This window comes from Varanus komodoensis, unplaced genomic scaffold (genome assembly GCF_004798865.1).
Source record: "Varanus komodoensis strain SLA01 unplaced genomic scaffold, ASM479886v1 scaffold21, whole genome shotgun sequence".
NCBI lineage: Eukaryota > Metazoa > Chordata > Lepidosauria > Squamata > Varanidae > Varanus > Varanus komodoensis.
The window spans coordinates 15,471,463-15,489,500 of record NW_025335589.1 but is presented as its reverse complement, the minus strand read 5'-3'; the positions used below and the strand labels follow the sequence as shown (position 1 = coordinate 15,489,500).

Sequence of the window (18,038 nt, the reverse complement as noted above, 5' to 3'; positions counted from 1 at the left end):
TCCATTAGCTCTTTGGATCCCACTCATCATAATTTATACACCAATGGAAATCTTATTTAGTTTTAATTATGACTTCTAGGACAGGCTTTCATGTATTCAAGCTTAGAGCCACCTGTCCAATTCATCTTGCATTAATAGAATAGGGGGCTACAGTGTGCGCATGGACTTCTGCCCCCACAATCAAGGGATCTTCCATTCACTTCAACCGTAGAGCAGTTTCATTGTCATTTAAGTGTATTTGCACTTAAGGAACAAAAGGTGCTCCCAGACAGAGGGCTCTGAGTGCCAGCAGCCAGGAGGCACTATTCTGCTGTTCTATCTTTTCCTCCTTAAGAGATTTCTGTATTAAGAAAAAAGGGAAGCGGTAAAAGGCAAGCGGTAAAAAAAACATGGAAAGGTCACAAATAGAAGATGATGTTACTTGGACCCTGATAAACTTCCATGCATGAAGCAGGGTGATGATGCCATAAAAGCCTAACAGGAAAGCACCACCAATATGCTTATTTAAAGAAATGGAGAAATCTGTTGGCATATTGGCCAGGAGGTAGATCTTCACATGTTTTGCATTTCAGCTTCCAGAAGCCCCTGACAAAATGATAAATGGCCACAAATGCTGTGAACTGTAGTCCAAAGCTACTGAACATTTATGACCACATACCTGATTTATTAGGCAGACAGTTACAGCTTCAGATTCAACTCATATAGAAACAACAACAATAAAAAGAACTTCCCTTTGTTTCTGCAAACTAGATTTTCTTCTGGGTTCCACTCTACGTCATATACTGCAATGATGTATCATGCTTGCAAAAAGAAATGCCTGGGAAATCTTACACATACTGACATCAGTGACAACAAATCCATGAATATTAGAAGATATATTATGGCTGAATAATTACTTGACAATATTATGCAAAGAAAAGCTTTTGCAATATTTTCCCATTCACAAAAAGACCATCCATAGGTATCACATTAATTCTGGCAAGTAGCTTTGCAATCTAGGTTTCTTATAGCAGTGCTGAAGCAAATTCAAGGGAACCCCTTTCAGAGTTTTCTTTCCTTAATTTATTCCTTTTTTGATTGCTATATTTCTTCACTTTCAAAACTGGCAGCTTCTCAGATCTACTACAGATCATGTGCTTGTTTTTTAAAAGGTTGCCTGAAGTCTTTGCTCATATGCATGGTTATATTCCACTCTTTTTTTAATACTTTCCTGCCTCAATGTAGGGGCTTTGTTTTAGACAGAAAACAAGTACCCAGAACACAAAATGCATTGCTTCAAAACTTACTGCTCCCTTGTGAACAAAGGCTGCTGCTAATGTAAGAAGATAATAGGTATTAATAATAAACAACCTAAATATATCAATGTCCTTTGAATGGAACCCAAATAGTTCAATAGGTATCACATACAATGCACATTATTAAGTGGTAACAAACACTCTTACTTTATTCCAAATAGCCCTCTAATTTCAAACAGATGTCTAATTTCTTTACTTTCTGCATTTATGAAGCTCCATGGTGTACTTCATAATGTAATATGAAAATCCTCAGTGCCAAGATATGGTGGGGGCCCAAGATGTTCTGCTGCCTGAAAGGGAACTCAAAATACTCCCCTCCTGGCCAACAGTCGCAAACAGCTGCCTTCATTTATTCCTCTGGCCTGGTGCTGCCCAAAGGAGGCTGCTTCACAGTGCTGCATAGCAGCAGGGCCAGAACAAGAGAGATACTGTAGAAATTACCTAACACTTGCCAGCATGACCCACCTGAAGTCAGGTGCAATCCGCCATCAAGTACAGTGACCTAGACAATGGGCCATTGGGGTATAATAAGTGGATAAGGCATAGGAGGGGGTGGGGCACTGAAACAAGGTAAGCAGGAATTGAAAACAGGATTTTTTAGATTTGGCAATACCAAAGCAGTTGAAGACTACTGGTTCTATTTTATGACTGCAGAAGAAATAGGATGGTCCACTTTTTCTGAGGATCAGACAGTTGGTTTGGAACACTGAAACTACAAAAAGGAGAGGGTAAAAAGCATTTGGGTTAAAACCGTAAAGAGAGATTTCTACTCTTGTGGAAACCAGCAACCAGTCCAAAGGCACTGTGCAAGGAGAGATTATGTTGTAGCCTCAAATGTGTGGTGGGAAGACTGGGATACCCTTTAATGTCCCTCTAAGTATTTTAGTTACTGCAATGCCTAAACTTGCCCTAAACTTTAAATTGTCTCCTTTGACCTGTAGGCAAAGGAATTTAGAAAATTCCCTCCAAAACTGCCTTGAAAATCCAGTTTGGTTATGCTGATGTGTGTGCTTACTTTGTGCATACAAAAACAAGGAAATGTGCCTAGCTAGTTAAATGAAAGATAGAAAATCTAGTAATATTCGCTGAAACAACCAATTACAGTGATTTTACCTCTTTTAATTATTTACTATTAAGGTAAGTCACAGTGTCAAAGAGTGTTGTACATGAAAACGGTTTAAACATGAACTGGATGGCCTGAAGCATATCACTGACTTTTAGCTTAGTGTGCCATGCACTTTTCTGTGGTTAATACTACTGTGGACTGTATGGGCTTGCACTAGCAGAGCTGCTACCCTGCCTCAAGTCTCTACCTTCAGTGAACACTTGAACCCCTACCCCTTGAACATCTCTCACCAGCAGCTATAGCCAAGTATTCTTCATCTCCTGTTTACCAGCTTTATAGGATGAAAGAATAACCAGGTTTACAATTTTGCAATGCAACTCATAAAGGCTATTTGACCAAAGGTGACAAGCAATGCCTCCGAAATCACTTTCAGTCCTCTTAAAATGTGTTGCCCGCTTCCAGCCTAAATCTGATCTCCTTCCTGACTGGGAGAAAATTAAAAGAAATGAGCAAATATCTCCCACTCCTTAGAGAATAGTCCTAGACTCCTGATGTCATTCTCAGCTTTGCTTAAGTAACCATCTGAGAAGTAAATACGCCATGGCTTTCCCAATCTGGTGTTCTTCAGATGTGTTGGGATATCCCCAGCTAGAATGATGGGAGTTGTAGTTCAAAACATTGGGAAGGCAACAGGATGCGAAAGGGTATGAATGCTATTTAGATTAACATTTGAAACTAGTTTGTTTGGATCCATTTCCAAAAATGTATTGTTTATTTTCTTTCACTTGCTAAACATGTATATTTTCTGCTGGGATCCAGACAGCAAAGTGTAGCTAAGTGTTTTTAAGAAGACAATGTTTTGAGGCCTTAGCTTTAAAAAAAATAGAACATTGAGCCTTTATTTCAAAATATTATTTTATTTAAATATTTTAATCTTTCCTTCAGGCCCTCCTTCTCCAACCTGTTAGCCTTCAAATGTAAAAATAAAATAGCCATGACAGAGGCTATCTTGGTGGTTTGCTGTGTCCTGAAGCCCATGAGTGGTCCACCTCTGCATTATGCAGACAGATCCCTTTATCCTTGCATGCCTCAACATTCACCATTAATTGTTCTAATTCAATGCAATGGTAGCAGCTATGTTTCTCCTAAGCACCAAATTACTGGTAATGTGGAATTACTTTGCAAAGCTTGGTCACCACTGGAATGATGCCAGTGTACAGCAGGACTGTTGAACCCCACTTCTCCTCCTCTCCCCAGCCACCATAATTTGGTGGTTTGCTAAAATCGCTCTTCTAAGGCTTACTTGTGCAACAAAGCAAGTCCTTGTTGACTTCTAGTGAGCAGAATAAGAATGAATTGATATCACAGTAGATACCAGAGCTTCAGCTGAAATGAAATAATAACAAGGTAGCAATTAAGGGTGCAATCTTAAGATAGCTAGTGTGGTGTAGTGGCTAAGAGCATGGGACTGGGACTCAGATGATCTGGGTTCTAGTCCCCGCTCAGCCATGGAGCCAACTGAGTGACTTTGGGCCAGTCACAGATTCTCAGCCCAACCTACCTCACAGGGTTGTTGTTGTGGGGATAAGATGGAGGAGGAGGTGTAAGCTGCCTTGAGCCCTTTGTAGGAAAAAGGCAGGATATAAATCGAAAAATAAAAAATAATAATAATAAATCCTTTGGCTTCCTGATGTCTGTCAGGACCATAGGATTATTCAGATTATTTCAAAAGCTGAGTCCAGGCCCTGCCCCCTTGCAGCTGGAGAGAATCACACCATCACAGCAACTACCTTCCTGAAGAGAATAGGGGAAACTGGGGCTGACACCTTATGCCAGCCTCTTTCCCTCTTGAGCTGCTGAAAACAGCCATCCAGATCAAATACATGGCATGATCTCACTGCTGCATTGCACTTAAGGGCATTAAGGAAAGGGACCATTGGATTGTGCCCTCCAGGCATGGGGGGGGGCAGTTGAAAATGCAAGCCCTACAGCACCTTTAAAGGTTTATTATCCATCTTACCATTCACAGTAAATAAAACTGTGGTGTTTTATCAGCTTTGCAGGAAGAAAGTATGATCAATCAGTTTTTTTCTCAAGACAGTACAAGAATGCAGCTTCCTCATGCCACCATGATTGAACTATTTTGCACCAATTACCTTACAGAACTGCAGAGAAAGTATTAGGCAAAATTGCACAATGACCTGTCAGCAGTGATGTGGTGACTCAGCAGATATATGATGTGTCTTTGCAGTACACTGCAGTACCAAGTTCATTTACAGCCTTCCTGAAGATAGCTCCTTTCTGTTATAACAGACATCTTTAATAACTTCATTCCATTTTGTTGGGACAAAAGCACAAACAATGCAGAGGAAACATGGATAAAAATTGAATGTGGGGTAATTCTACTGGACCATTTAAGAATAATTATGTAATAATTCCACATCATGGCTCTTAAATGTCCTGTTTTTAAGATGTAAATAATACATGTATTTTATAGATGCCTGACAAGGCAGCACTTTATTAAAAACAAAACTGTAGGAGTTACAGTAGTAGTGTTCTTTAAAAATTCTTCTATAATCAGAAAATGACTATACAGGTGTATGCACTCCTCCCTACAAATCCCATTTTCAGTAATTTGGACTATAATACTATACTCACTCATTTGGGAGTAAGCACCATTGAACTCAGTGGGACTTGCTTTACAGTAGACATGAAGCCAGTTAAGCTTCGAAGATTACTTACTAATTACCGACTGGAAGAGATTCTCAAACCAACACCCGCTTGTCTAAATTCGGTAGTTCTTCCACAGAAACAACAACGGCTCCCTCTTGTGGCACAATAAAATACTAGCAATCGTTTAGGCATGTATTTTGTATCACGTTGCATTGCTGTCAGATTATTTGCAGCTTAGCTATCTAAGGGCCCAGGACGCCTAAATACAATTGTACATGACCTTAAGGGAACGAATGTGGACAATGGCATGCGTCTAGTAAACGTCACCCGCTCCAAAATTTTGGGAAGTAAAGTTAATATTACTCCCCGTGGTTGCATCCCTGAATCCACTTACTAGGGAAGAAAACTGCACTGAACTCAGTGGGAGTTGCTTCGGAGTATACATGGTAATTCAATTCCTCCGTGAGCATATTCGGGTGTGTGGGTGTGTGTGTGAGAGAGAGAAAGAAAGTGAGCTTGTGCATGAACGGGAGGAAAAGAAGGAAAAGAGCGCGCACTGCCTGCAAAAGAGGCGGTGGCGGCGCTTCCGTTTCCGCTCGCCCGTGCACGGGGAGAGAGGGTTGGTGGAGGAGGCGACGCGGTTCCTACATGTTGGTGCAGTAGAAAGCCTTTGTTTCGTGTTGCCTTCCTTTTCTGGTTGTGTTTCTCCGTCTTGTCCGGTTTTTGCAGTAGGAGCTTTTCTTCGGCTGTTCCCGTGCCTATGTATCTATTCTGTTCTTTCTCTCCTCCGTTTTTCCGTCCTTTCGGCTTCTGCTTTTCATCTCCCTTTCCCCTCTTGCTTTTCTGGGCCCCATAGCCCCAACTCCAGGGGTGCTTTCCTGCTCAAAGGGGTGGGTGTGGGTGAGGGGGGGTGAATGACTGGGTGGGAAGGATATGTCGAGCAGACCTACTCAAAAGTAAATGCCGGTGAGTTCAATGGGGCTTACTCCCATGTAAGTGTGCATAGTATAGTAATATAGGCGGCTGCTCTGTACTGATTGGGGTAAGACAACAGGATAATCCAACCTCGTGGTTTGAGAATGGATTGAACTGGGTTGTGGTTGAACTGAGTTGTCTGAACCTAATTTAAATAACAAACTGCAGTGAACCACACACAGTTCACAACCCAACAGCGAACTATGGGTTCTCTTCATCGGTTGTTCATGCTTGGCAAGCCATGACATATTATTTCAGCAGGGTTGTGAGAGTATAACCATAATACAACAATAATCTATACTTAACCCTAGAGCAGGGGTTGTTCTGCTGACTGAACCCAATCAGACTGAACCCATCAGATGCTTAGTCCAGCTAGCCTAGTCATTCTGACATCCCAGAGTTTCTGGCAGAAAACTTTTCAGCCTTACCTGGAGATGCCAGGGAGTAAATTTTCATGCAGAGTACCTTCTTTATATATGATTGTAACAAAAGGAAAGATGAAGGTTGAAATTAGAGTAGCCGTTTTTAAAAGCCCTTGGTCCTGGATGTGATATAGAGACTTGAAGGCCCGGAAAGAGAGGGAGATGTGAAGGGGGGTGGGGGTTAACATTCAGGAAAAAAATGGAGGAGTTGCATTTTTTGTGCCTTTATTTTTTCGAGTGGGCTACTGTTGATTCTGCATCAACGATAAATGTCTTGGGCGATTCCCCTTCAGTCAAGTCTCTCAGTTGCATCCTTTCACCACTCTTCCTTTTGCATGCCTCTCCCTAAGCTTCTGTTGTAGGAGCAGAATATGAATACATTCAGTATGACAATGTGTAAATATTAATGTAATCAGGATGCCCATCACCAATAGGCAGCAGTAAATTTTGATGGCTCCCCTTTCTCCTACTTCCCAGAATGGTTACTGGCACTTACAGAGAATAGGTTCCTGCTCTTTTTTTTAAACACCCTAATGCCATATTATAATTAAGTGTCGTTTAGTTCATTTGAACTTAGGCCAGTATATAAGATTGCAACCTGAATTCATAATGGTTTACAAAGGTAAATGTAATTGCTTTCATTAATGTTGTTTCTGAGTATGGTTAACAGTTTTTTCCCTACCTAAATTGTAAATGCTCTTTTGAGAGTGATAATACAAGCCAATAGTATGGCCTTACTACAGACTTGCACACCAGATGCAAATATTGATGCCACTCTTGATTCTTTGCATTATTAACAGTGTTATTCTATGCTGGGGAGTTGGGTTTATTCCCTGACAGTTCTATTTAAGGCATCAGCCCGATTTTAACTATTTCTCAGTTAAGTCTCAGAGTTCAGTGATGCTTAATTGCAAGTAATTGAGGATTGTTCGCATTTCATTCCTGTACCCATCAGTTTGAGTAGTGCTGCAGTATTTTCCTGTTTACTACCTTGGCTTATCTTTATACAGCTTCTAGTCACCCAGACAGCAGTGCCTTAGTTTCTTTGTACCTAACTCTGTTTTTATTGACCTAGACACCTTTGTACAATGACATCACGAGAACGAGGCCTGGGAAATCCTTGTGGCCGTAAAAGGCAGGATGTTGCAGTGGTGACGCCAGGGAACAAAATGTCTGGAGGCTGGAAACAGAGACACCGGCTAGCAGTGCAGGATCAGGTACTTCAACCATTTCTATCCATCTACCCAAGACCCCTTGGGAAAGGGGAAACTTCATCCAGGCCCCTTTGTGTCCCCTACTACTGCTACAAGAGTCCAGATAATCATATTCCAGGCTTACCAGCAGGGAACCTAATAAATAAAGAGCACAGGCAGAGAGCCTTGCTTTCAAAACTTGGGATCCAGAATCAAGAGTTTCTTAGGTTAAGGAATGGAATATGTAATTTACTTTCATGCATGCCTCATTCTACCCTTTGGAGTTCTATCGGCTTGGCCTGGGATTTGGTATTTCACCTAATTTTAGCAGAAGAGTCTCTCAGAATAGACCTTTCTCTCTTCAAAGAACGGACTTACATTTTGTGATATGTTTAGTACGTAAAATTCTTTCCTTGTCCTTTTCCATTCCCAACCCATTCTGATAATTCAAAAAGTCCTAAATGCAGTGGTAGGGAACGGGGTCCACAAATTTGGGCCAGCCCTGCTGGCCAAGCCAGAAATTGTAATGATCAGCCCCACCACAAGCAGAGCATGCCACTCCCTGGGATGGGCTAGTGAGGAGAGCAGCTTGTTGAGTGTGGATTCTAGAAGCTGAGTGAGTCTTTCAGCTGCTGTAAGCTGGTTATATCTACTTATTGTGAGGAACTCCTAGCACAAGATGATGAAGAAAAAGGGAGCAAAAAGGCATACCAAACACAAGCGGAATAGATAGTGAGAGCAGGGAGAAGGAAAGGGGAGGCAGAATGGGAAGAACACAAAAGAAAAACATACAGGAGGAGAACAGAGGTAAACAGGCAGAAAAGTATGTAGAGGGAAAGAAACCATGCAGAAAGAAGGAAAAGACATGCTGAAAAAAAGATAGAAACAAGAAGGCACACAAAGGCTTTCTCCTCTCTGTGGAAGCGCAATCTTATCTTAAGGGATGGTCATTTTCAAGGGTTCAGGAGCTGTTTCTCCCATCATGCAAAGAAATTTGGTGGCAAACCGCTACAGAGAGTTCTGTAGTTCAGATGTGATTTGAGAACAAGCTATTTAAGACCCATTTACTGCTCTGTTGTAGTTAATAGACCATTTTCTGCCACAGTAGGAGCCACAGATGGATTTCATGTTAGCCATTCCTATCTTAATGCATATGAATTTGCCTCTTCCCAGGTGTGGAATTAAAATTGATCTTCTTTTCACTGGTAGTGTGAAAAACTTAGAGAAGTAAAGAAGAAACGGTCCAATGAAGCAGATGTCCCTGATCATGTCTGCCAAGAAGTGGAAAGTTGCTATCGACTCAAGATGCCTGAAGACTTCTATCACTTCTGGAAGTTTTGTGAAAAACTGAATTCTGATGCACCATGTGGTAGGTCCCAAAAAACAGATTTTTTCATTCTTTCATTGCACCAGGATTAAAAAGATTTTTAATTACAACACTGCAGCAACAAAAGTTCTGACTTGTTGTTTTTTTGAAATTAAAACCAAAATATGGGACAAGTGTTCCTCAGTAAATGGTTTATTTATTGCAGGCTCTGTGTATTGTTTTATTACTCACTTAGGACTTTGTCATTTGCACTATTTCAGCTAGCCATGTCCTCATCTAGAAGACATTTTATTCCTCTCTCAACAACCCCCAACATGGCTGCATATTCTTTGTTTGCTAGCATGCTCGGTTTTCATTGAGCTGCTTAAATATATAGATTTGTGTGTGTGTGTGTGTGTATTGTGTGTTTGTGTGTGTGTATTCTATAAACTTGGAAGTTTCCCCAAAACTGTTGATACCTCCCCTTTTTTAACATGGATGGATCTGTTTTTCAACCCTGAATTTTTGAAATACAGAAAATCTGATAGTTACATTAGTATCCTTAGTATAATATGGGAGTAACAGTTATTCATCTTTGTGGTGCATACTTTTGTTTTGGGTTTAATAGAAACTGAGCAAGTCAGAAGGGGTCTCCTGGGCCATCTAGTCTGACCCCCGGCTCCGCTCATGACATGCTGACCATGTGCATGTATAGCCTATCCTCGAACATCCTCACTGATGGGGATTCAACTACCCCCTGTGGAAACCCATTCCATACTGTAGGGGTCCTAACTGTCAGGAAGTACTTCTTGGCATCCAAATTGAATTTAGAATCATAATCAACAGCTGAGCCTTCTGAGAAACACAGGTCAAACTTACAAGCTTCTGTCTCGGCCTTATATCTGAATTAAGCAACATTAAGAATAACTTTCCCCTTTATAAAAGTAATTTATTTGGAGAAGTTCATGATGGAGGGTGGAATTCAAAAAGTATCTTGCATGTATTTCTTCTGTGGGCAGATGGAGCAGCAGCTCTTTACCTTAGTAGTACATTTTAGTAATGCAAAAGCAGGCTGGGATAGGAAGACCTTTTAAGAAAATGACTTAAACTTTAAAAATTTAATTTAAAATGTAATTTAAAAAAATTGAGAATTCGGGGTGTCACATCTTTCTGTATAAGTGTGAAACATGTATTTAATGTGTTTCAGATGCACTTAAATCAAGTATTGGGCTTCAGCTAGTTGGACCATATGACATTCTTGCTGGAAAACACACGAAAACGAAGAGTTCTGAAGGTGTGAACTTCAATCTTCACTGGAGGTTTTTTTTTGATCCTCCTGAATTCCAGACGATCATTACTGGAGACTCCAAAATGCAATATCATATGGGATATTTCAGGTGAGAAATCCACCTGTGTTGGATGATTGCCCCCTGTGTTATGTAGCCTTTCTACTACAGGGATTGCCTCACAGCAGTGGATGGGGAATGTGCTGACCTCCAAATGTTACCCTGCAGTTTCCTTCAGTCCGAGCCAGTATAGCCAGTGCTGAGGGATTGGGGGAGCTGCAAGTGCTTTCCAACCACCTCTGCTTTCAGGCATGCACCAAGTGCTACTATGTGCCAGGAATTTCTTTCTAGAGCAGGATGCAAGGCTGAGGACCAATTTCCACTCATTTGTCAGTTATGTTTTAAAGTATATGTGTAAAGGTGAAAGAATGACATCGGAATGTGCTTTACATAATCCAGTAAAATCAATTGAGTCTGGAAAGTTTATCCACAAAATTTGTCTGTTTCATGTTTAAAAAGACATATTTTTGTGATCATCTTGGCTAGGCACAACCTACAAGAAGAAAATAAATCAGCTGATACTTGTTTATATGAAATTTCTTTGAAACATATTCCCCTAAAGTATCATGTTTAGAAGGCAATAAATCCTAATCCTAATCCTGTCCAGCAGCTGACACCATGCAATACATCTGGCAGCCAATTAATTCAGAAGAAAACTTTTTGGAAAATCTCACTGAACTCATCGAGTGGGGAGGGGGTGGTACGTTTATGCAATAAGTTAACTTTTAAAGAGAAAGTTTTAACTCGCATCCTATGGTCTTGCAACTTTGTCTGGGGCCATGGGATTCTTTGCTTGGACTCTGACAGCTGACCACCACCCCCCACCTCCGTGCGCACATACGCAGGTGGCATGGAGAGAACGGCACTGGCTGCTTCCTCAAGAGGAAAACTGCACCTCAGAGGAGAACGGGGGCATGCTGGGGAGAGGCAGAGGCTGGGGCCATCTACCTGAGCTGATTCCTGCTAGCACGCCTGCCTTCTTCCCTTCCCAGCACTTTACCTAGGTGGCTGGAAACAGTCATCTAGATAAAATGGATGGGGCAAGACACAGTGGCAGCAGAGATCACTGTTGTGCTGTGTTTCAGCTCTTGGATCCATGTCAGCCACCCAAGTTCGGAGGCTTGCATGCATCTAGGGCAGGGGCAGTAGGACTGCACATACCCAATTTTAAATAGGATATATTTTATATACAAATTCAGTGCAGTACTAAACACACTTCTAGTAAGAACTGTTGAAAACATGCATAGGAATGGATTCAAAATGGATTTTTATGTATTGTCAGAAATTAGAATTGTACAGGTTTTTAAAAATGTGGTTAACCTTATAAATTCGGTTCTTTAGTAGAAGATAAGATTTTGATATATAAAAATAGAATTTGAGAAGCTGCTGTATAATCCTCAAAAACATGAATTCAGTATATTGCCTAGAAAAAAATATTGTATGTTTGCATTTTCTCAGCAATACCTTCAGAGATTATAATGTAATTTCTCCAAACAATAATCATTTTGGAACTTTTTCATGGGCAGGGATACGCCAGATGAACTACCAGTGTGGATTGGTGAAAATGAAGCCAAGAAAGGCTGCATAATTTCTCAAGTTGGTGACAATATTTTTGCTGCTGTAAAGTAAGGTTTAACATTTTCATCCTGGACTAAAAAATTAATCTGGGACAAAGTGGAGAAGAAGGGAGAGCAATAGCTTAGAACAGGAAGTTACATGAACTGTGTGTATTTTCTCTCATGGTCAGGGAAAGCAGCTTAGCGGTGGGGTGGTTTGATTAGCTGTCATCCCCTTCCTGCTGTCCTGAATTCTATTAGATGAGCATCCTCTTCTTAAGACTAGAGAGATTATCACAAACAAGGCACTGACAAAAGAATACTTCTGTATTTGCAACAGCATGCAGGAATGCACTGCAGTATGCCCTTGCTGCTGCTATGTAATACCTTTCAGGATAGCTACCTGCTCCTCTGTCCATGTTTCAGTAAGAGTTGTAGCTGCCTGAAGGGGTTGTTTTTCAGTGGCAGCAGACTGCTCGTGCAGCTTACCTAATGTGGTTCCCCAGATTTCTCCTCTAAATATTTGAGAAATATTATTTAGCTATTTTCCTCTTGTTCTTTTACAGCTATGTTTCCCCTTTTCAGTTTTTTGAGTATTATTGTTTGATCATACTGGGTTGTTTAGTTTCTGTAAGGTAATGAAATTTGCTAAAAACTTCAAGTGGCTCAATCTTTGTTCTTTGATTAATACTTTCCTTATATGAATTATACGCTCTTATGTTTAGCAATCTAGATTTATGCTGAACTGTGGGACGAAGTTTTCTAATATTTTAAGAAACATGTCAGGTTTTACTTTCATGCAAAGTTTGAGACTGCTTGTTATTTTTCATTTTTCAGTAGTTATTCTTTATGAACTTGAAGGAAAATGGATGCCATAAGTATTTTCCAATTGTTAGCCCAGGAAACCTTTTGCCATGAAGTCCAGTAGCTCCACTGAAAACATATATATTGTTGCTGTATAATGTAATGTGAATTGTTCATGTCCCCAAACCAAAACAATAACTGTTGTTTAAAAGAAATACTGAAATCAATATTCTTGTTTTACCTAATTGTTTTTTGACTTGAAAAAACTTTGTCGAGGCATTCCTTGTATTACATTACAGATAGTAGATCAGCACCCAATATCTCTTGAATCACTCTAATTTGGGAATATCTTAATGGAAAGTCTTGCTTATGGAACTGATCTGGCATAATAATGTGTTCACTGATATATTATGTGATTGTGTGAACTTTTCCATAAGAAACCCTGTTGTGCTGACTAGTTACCTATGAATACAGTTGTTTGTTTCATAAACATATTTCATAGACCTCTTTGGGAAATGTTACAGTCTCAAACAATTCTTTCCTAATGGTGGCACCCAAGACCAAAAGTTTATCCTTGAGCACACAGCATGGCTTAGAAGTAGACCTTTGGATTATCTGTTTGAAGTTAGTTAAAAGGCAGAGTTAAAGTTTAGCAGTGTCTCTTGGCTTCCTAATGCACTCCAGTTCCTTTCAAGACTAAGAAAAACTTTCTATGCTTTCATAATCCTAAAGATGAATTGTAGTGTAATGGGTTTTCTTTTTTCAGATTATTTTTATCCAGAAAGCTTAAAGAACTGACTGATAAAAAGAAAAGTGGCATTTTGAAAGATTTAGATGAAAAACTAACCAAAGCAGCAAAAGAACTGGGTTATTCACTGGAGCAAAAAACCTCGAAGATGAAACAGAGAGATAAGAAAGTATGGCTTGATTTATTTCCTAATCCAGTAAAATAGGAAAGAATGCTAATGTACAATTTAGCAGCTTTTGTCCTTCTTCAGACCTGTTTGCACTGATAGATGTAGTCACTCCCAAGAGCCCTCAGCCATATCATAGAGCCGTATCTATTCCTTGCTATCTTTCCGTTGAGGACAATGAAACACTTAGATTGATATCTGTTACAGGAGACTTGCTGTGAACATGGCAGAGCACACATTTGAACCTTTATTTTGTGGTGCAGATGATGGCAGCCAAGCAATCTTCCCTGCCAGCTTTGCAACTGCATGTTACAGGCATTCTTTTACTGACTGATTTTAAGATACTCGAGGCATGCCTAAACCTTTTGCTGGGGCTCAGTAGTAGTATAAAAACACATTACATATCTGTGGAAGGATGGTCCGTTAACTGGACTGGGCTGTAAGCAACAGGAATGCCAGACTTGAGTGTAGCAGTTCACATATTGGAACTGCAGGTGCAAATTATGTGCATTATGGTGTGACCTAGGGCTTGTGGTTGCTCAGCTACATGTAAAATACTTACAGAAGAATAGATAGAAAATTAACATTTTGAATTAAGCTTCGGTTCTGATGACCTTTATCTGTGGCTAGTATCTAGTATTAGTTCATATCTGTCTTTTTCTCTTCAACATAGGTGGTAACCAAGGCATTTCATGGAGCTGGTCTTGTTGTCCCTCTAGATAAAAATGATGTTGGGTACAGAGAACTCCCTGAATCAAATGGTAAACTAATTTTAGGTTTTCTGTTCTTAAAAAGAAGGTTGCATGGCAAAACACTCCTCTTGCTACTATTTGTATTTAGGGGCTTGACTACTAACTCTTAGCTTTAAAGATAAATTCTCAACATGACATTCTAGCTCAGGGTAAGCAACTTCCACAGGTCAGGGCTTGCATCTACTTCTGATGGATTTCCTGCACTGGCAGCAAAAATTTTTTTGCAAAGAAACAGATGGCATAGCTCTTTTCTGCAAGCAGCATCACACTCTGCCCAAGTGCCATGTCTACTTACAGAAAGGGTGCAGTTCTTGCCACCAACTGCAGCAAATTCAGTGAGCATTGGGTGGGGGGGGTACAGTTACAGGATGCTGCATGTTGCCCAGCACTGTTTTTGCTACTAAAATAAAATATAGTTGGCTTAATGTAAGCAAGTGATTATAAGTGTTCTCTAAATCAGGGTAACCTGTGCAGTTATATCTTTGTAAAAATGATGAAGTGTAAAGTAAAGGGCTAAAGTAAAAATTAACACTTTATTGGGACATGATTTCATACCGTAATTGTTTAAGATGCCACAGGTATCTTAATCAGTTGTAGAAAAGAAAAGAAAAAAGATTGCCCTTCTAGAATACATTAACTTGAATCTAGACTAAGTTGCATTTAATTTCCATTTAAATCAGTCATAATTTAAGTTCCATTGGTTTTGATGAAAAATAAGGCTGCAACCAACATATTTTGGAGAATAAGAAGCCATGTTTCTGTGATTGTTGAAGGACGGCTCCTTAAATACCAGCTGCTCTATGTTGTCAAGAATTGCAGGATATCTGTATCATAAGTACAACTTGCTTGGGACCCTGAACAACTCTGCTGAATATTATCCTCAACCTCTGTAACTGAGTGGATTCTAACATTCTTGTACCACTTCTAATAGACATTAGTTCATAAAAGAAAAGCTTATGCCAAAATGAAAGTTCAGGCCCTAAATATTTAAGGTGCCACCTTAAATATTTAAAGACAAGCTGTCTACCTTTACTGATCTCACTGAGAGACCATAAAGTTTCTAAGGAATTATAGGGTTCCTATAATTTGGAAAACCACCACTTTAACAGATTCTTTTTCAAGCAGGCATAATTATATCCAAACTAGCAGGGTAATTAGCATTTTATTTACAGGGAACATTGGTAATATCTCGTTTCCAGGAACCATTACTTCATTGTAGTGTAATCCCCTTTTAAGATTCATGAACTGCTTGCCAACACAGGTCAAAAGTATTTAATCATCCAAACATTTTTTGACCCACATTCTTTAGACCAGGGGTCTCAAACTCAACTTACCTGGGGGCAGCTGGAAGTAGAGTCTGGGTGAGGCTGGGCCGCATCAAGTATTCCACCACCGCGGTGGTGGTGGGCCGCTCATCCCGCGTTGCTCCCGGAGGCCGGCCCGGGCGCCGCCAGTGCTTTGAAGGCCGCAGGGCCCCTCCCCTGTGCCCCACCCGTCCCGGCAGTTGGGCTGCGAGTTTGAGACCCCTGCTTTAGACACTTGTCCATTACGCACCACAGAAACTTTGGGGACCTGACATTACATGGACAAAATTGCCCAATCATTTTGTATACAGTATGTTCTCAGTATATTTACTACATATATGAGATATAGTCTGATTTATTTCTCTTGTAAATTTGTTTCCCTCCAGCTAGTCTCAAAAGAATCTGTAAAGCCATTGTAGATGCTCCGAATGATGACCAGAGGCTAAAAGCCTTTGCTCCTATTCAGGAAATGCTAACTTTTGTTCAGTTTGCCAATGATGAATGTGACTATGGAATGGGATATGAACTGGGCATAGACCTCTTCTGCTATGGGTCACATGTAAGTTAATGACATTCTTTGCAGGAACTGTTTTATTTGATATATGTAAACTGCACCCCAATTTATTTAATGCTTATGGGTGGTCTAATCTCCTGGCATTGTCTGTGGCCCATAGACTTCTTCAGAGTCCCAGCTCTGAGATCATAGAGCTGGGACTCCGGAGGCCAAATCCCCATCCCACTCCTGCACAGTGAGTGGCTAAAGAACCACACATGCTGTCCCCATGAAGGACACAACTGGGTCTTGGAGTCGGGCAAAGTGGCATGCCAAGGGGAGGGAAGGAATCTGGGATTATGGAGTTATGCTGAATCCAGTCCATGCCACAGCTTCCTTCTCCAGCACTAAATCTGGATGCCTGAAAATTGCCTCCTAAGGCAGATGCAAGTCATATGAAGTATGGGGGCTGCAAGTGCCCTGCAGGAAGAATTTGATCATCTGATGCAAGGATGATAGGATTGCGTCCTCAAAGGTTGACTGAGGCCACAATCCTAATTCTCTGGAATAGTAAGAACTAAAGATTTGAAAAGTTCTTAACTGCACAGTAGCTTGAATCAGCACCTCTCAGTATCATACTGCTTTAGTTAGAAAACGTTCACATGAAAAAAGGGGCCAGGGAAAAATGTATTGTGCAATTTCAGTAAGAAACCATAATATCTTTTAATCTTTTGCAGTATTTTCACAAGATTATTGGCCAGTTGCTGCCTCTTGCTTACAACTTGCTGAAGAGAAATCTCTTTGCAGAGATCATCGAAGATCATTTGGCTAATAGAAAAGAAGAGAACATAGACAGACTTGCAGAATGATAAACAATTACATCAAAATAGCAAGGCCTTTTGTCGTGTTTTTAATTTTATTTTTGATGTGGAATCGGTATTTCAATATGCAATAAACATTTTTCTAAACAAGAGTGAGTTACTGGGATGGGGCAGAATAGATCAGAAATATATTCTTTAACCTAAAAGACAAGATTTTTCTTATCTTCCTTGGCCTCCACTGCAGCTTTCCAAGGCTGTAGCATTTCAACTGTCTTCTAAAGGTGCTTGGTATTTCTCAGTTAGATGGTCTTATACTAGGAGACATGTTGTTTGCAAGAGGTAGAATTTGTGCCATTGCAAATTTTTCTTGGCTATATAAAGGGGGAGATATGCATTCTGGAATGGAGGGAGGGGAATAAGACAGTTTAAAGAGCAACAATTAAGTGCAGCACACTTGGCCAGAACTTTTGTGCTTGCCAGGTTTCAAAACACAGCACTGCAAAACTAAAAACATTTTATAACCAGAATTATAAAACTCCCATTTGTTATGCCCATATTTAATGGTTCATACACCATAATGGTGGTAGGTAAAATCTGTGACCTATTTTACGTACTACATTCTAATTATATATGGCCTCTGCATTTCTAAATTATAGAAACAAGGTTGAAAACTATGATTAGCAAGTCTATCTGTGTTAGAAAGGCAAGGTTTTATGTTTAGAATCCTAAAAATGAAGGTTTAAATGAACATGCAGTATAAAGGAAATGCAATTTTGTTACCCCTATTATAAGGAGGTTTTGATAGTTTTTTATGCACTAGCTTTTAGTCTTCAACTTCAAGATGCTTATGAATGCAATGTTCTGACAGCATGTGCTATACTAAACTTTGAATGTCCTTCATCAAGAGAAGTATAGACTGACGGAACAGTTACCTGTTGGACATGATTCACAAAATATTTAGATCTAAGGTAGAGCTCAAAGTGCTTCAGTGTTTTGAATACATGGAAGCCAATGGTTTGAAAAATCAGAACTAGAAATAAGGTACCAACCATGATACTTATGTTATAAATCAGTTCTGTCTCAGAAAAAAGAAAAAGCTTATGAGCAAACTATCAATT

At 40.0% G+C, this 18,038-nt stretch overlaps 1 protein-coding gene across 7 annotated transcripts; it reads left to right on the top strand.

Annotated features, from left to right (window-relative positions):
• The first annotated feature begins 5,461 nt into the window (after positions 1-5,461).
• Positions 5,462-17,070, top strand: LOC123023840 (histone PARylation factor 1). 7 transcript variants are annotated; one of them, XM_044430917.1, is made up of 9 exons: positions 5,462-5,480; positions 7,507-7,648; positions 8,834-8,993; positions 10,138-10,327; positions 11,803-11,901; positions 13,403-13,553; positions 14,224-14,311; positions 15,993-16,165; positions 16,837-17,070. In XM_044430917.1, exons 2-9 carry the CDS (start codon positions 7,520-7,522, stop codon positions 16,966-16,968), a joined length of 1,122 nt encoding a protein of 373 aa, XP_044286852.1. In that variant the 5' UTR covers positions 5,462-5,480; positions 7,507-7,519; the 3' UTR covers positions 16,969-17,070. The 7 variants fall into 7 exon arrangements, with proteins under 7 accessions (XP_044286852.1, XP_044286848.1, XP_044286851.1 ...); XM_044430913.1 differs by lacking the exon at positions 5,462-5,480 and adding an exon at positions 5,635-5,684; XM_044430916.1 differs by lacking the exon at positions 5,462-5,480 and adding an exon at positions 5,670-5,688.
• The last annotated feature ends 968 nt before the right edge of the window (positions 17,071-18,038 follow it).

Excerpts from the sequence above, each read along its gene's own strand:
- LOC123023840 (XM_044430917.1), top strand. The coding sequence starts at position 7,520 with ATGACATCACGAGAACGAGGCCTGGGAAATCCTTGTGGCCGTAAAAGG. Across the intron at positions 10,328-11,802 it reads TATCATATGGGATATTTCAG|GGATACGCCAGATGAACTAC; the intron begins GTGAGAAATCCA and ends TTTCATGGGCAG. Across the intron at positions 11,902-13,402 it reads AATATTTTTGCTGCTGTAAA|ATTATTTTTATCCAGAAAGC; the intron begins GTAAGGTTTAAC and ends TTCTTTTTTCAG.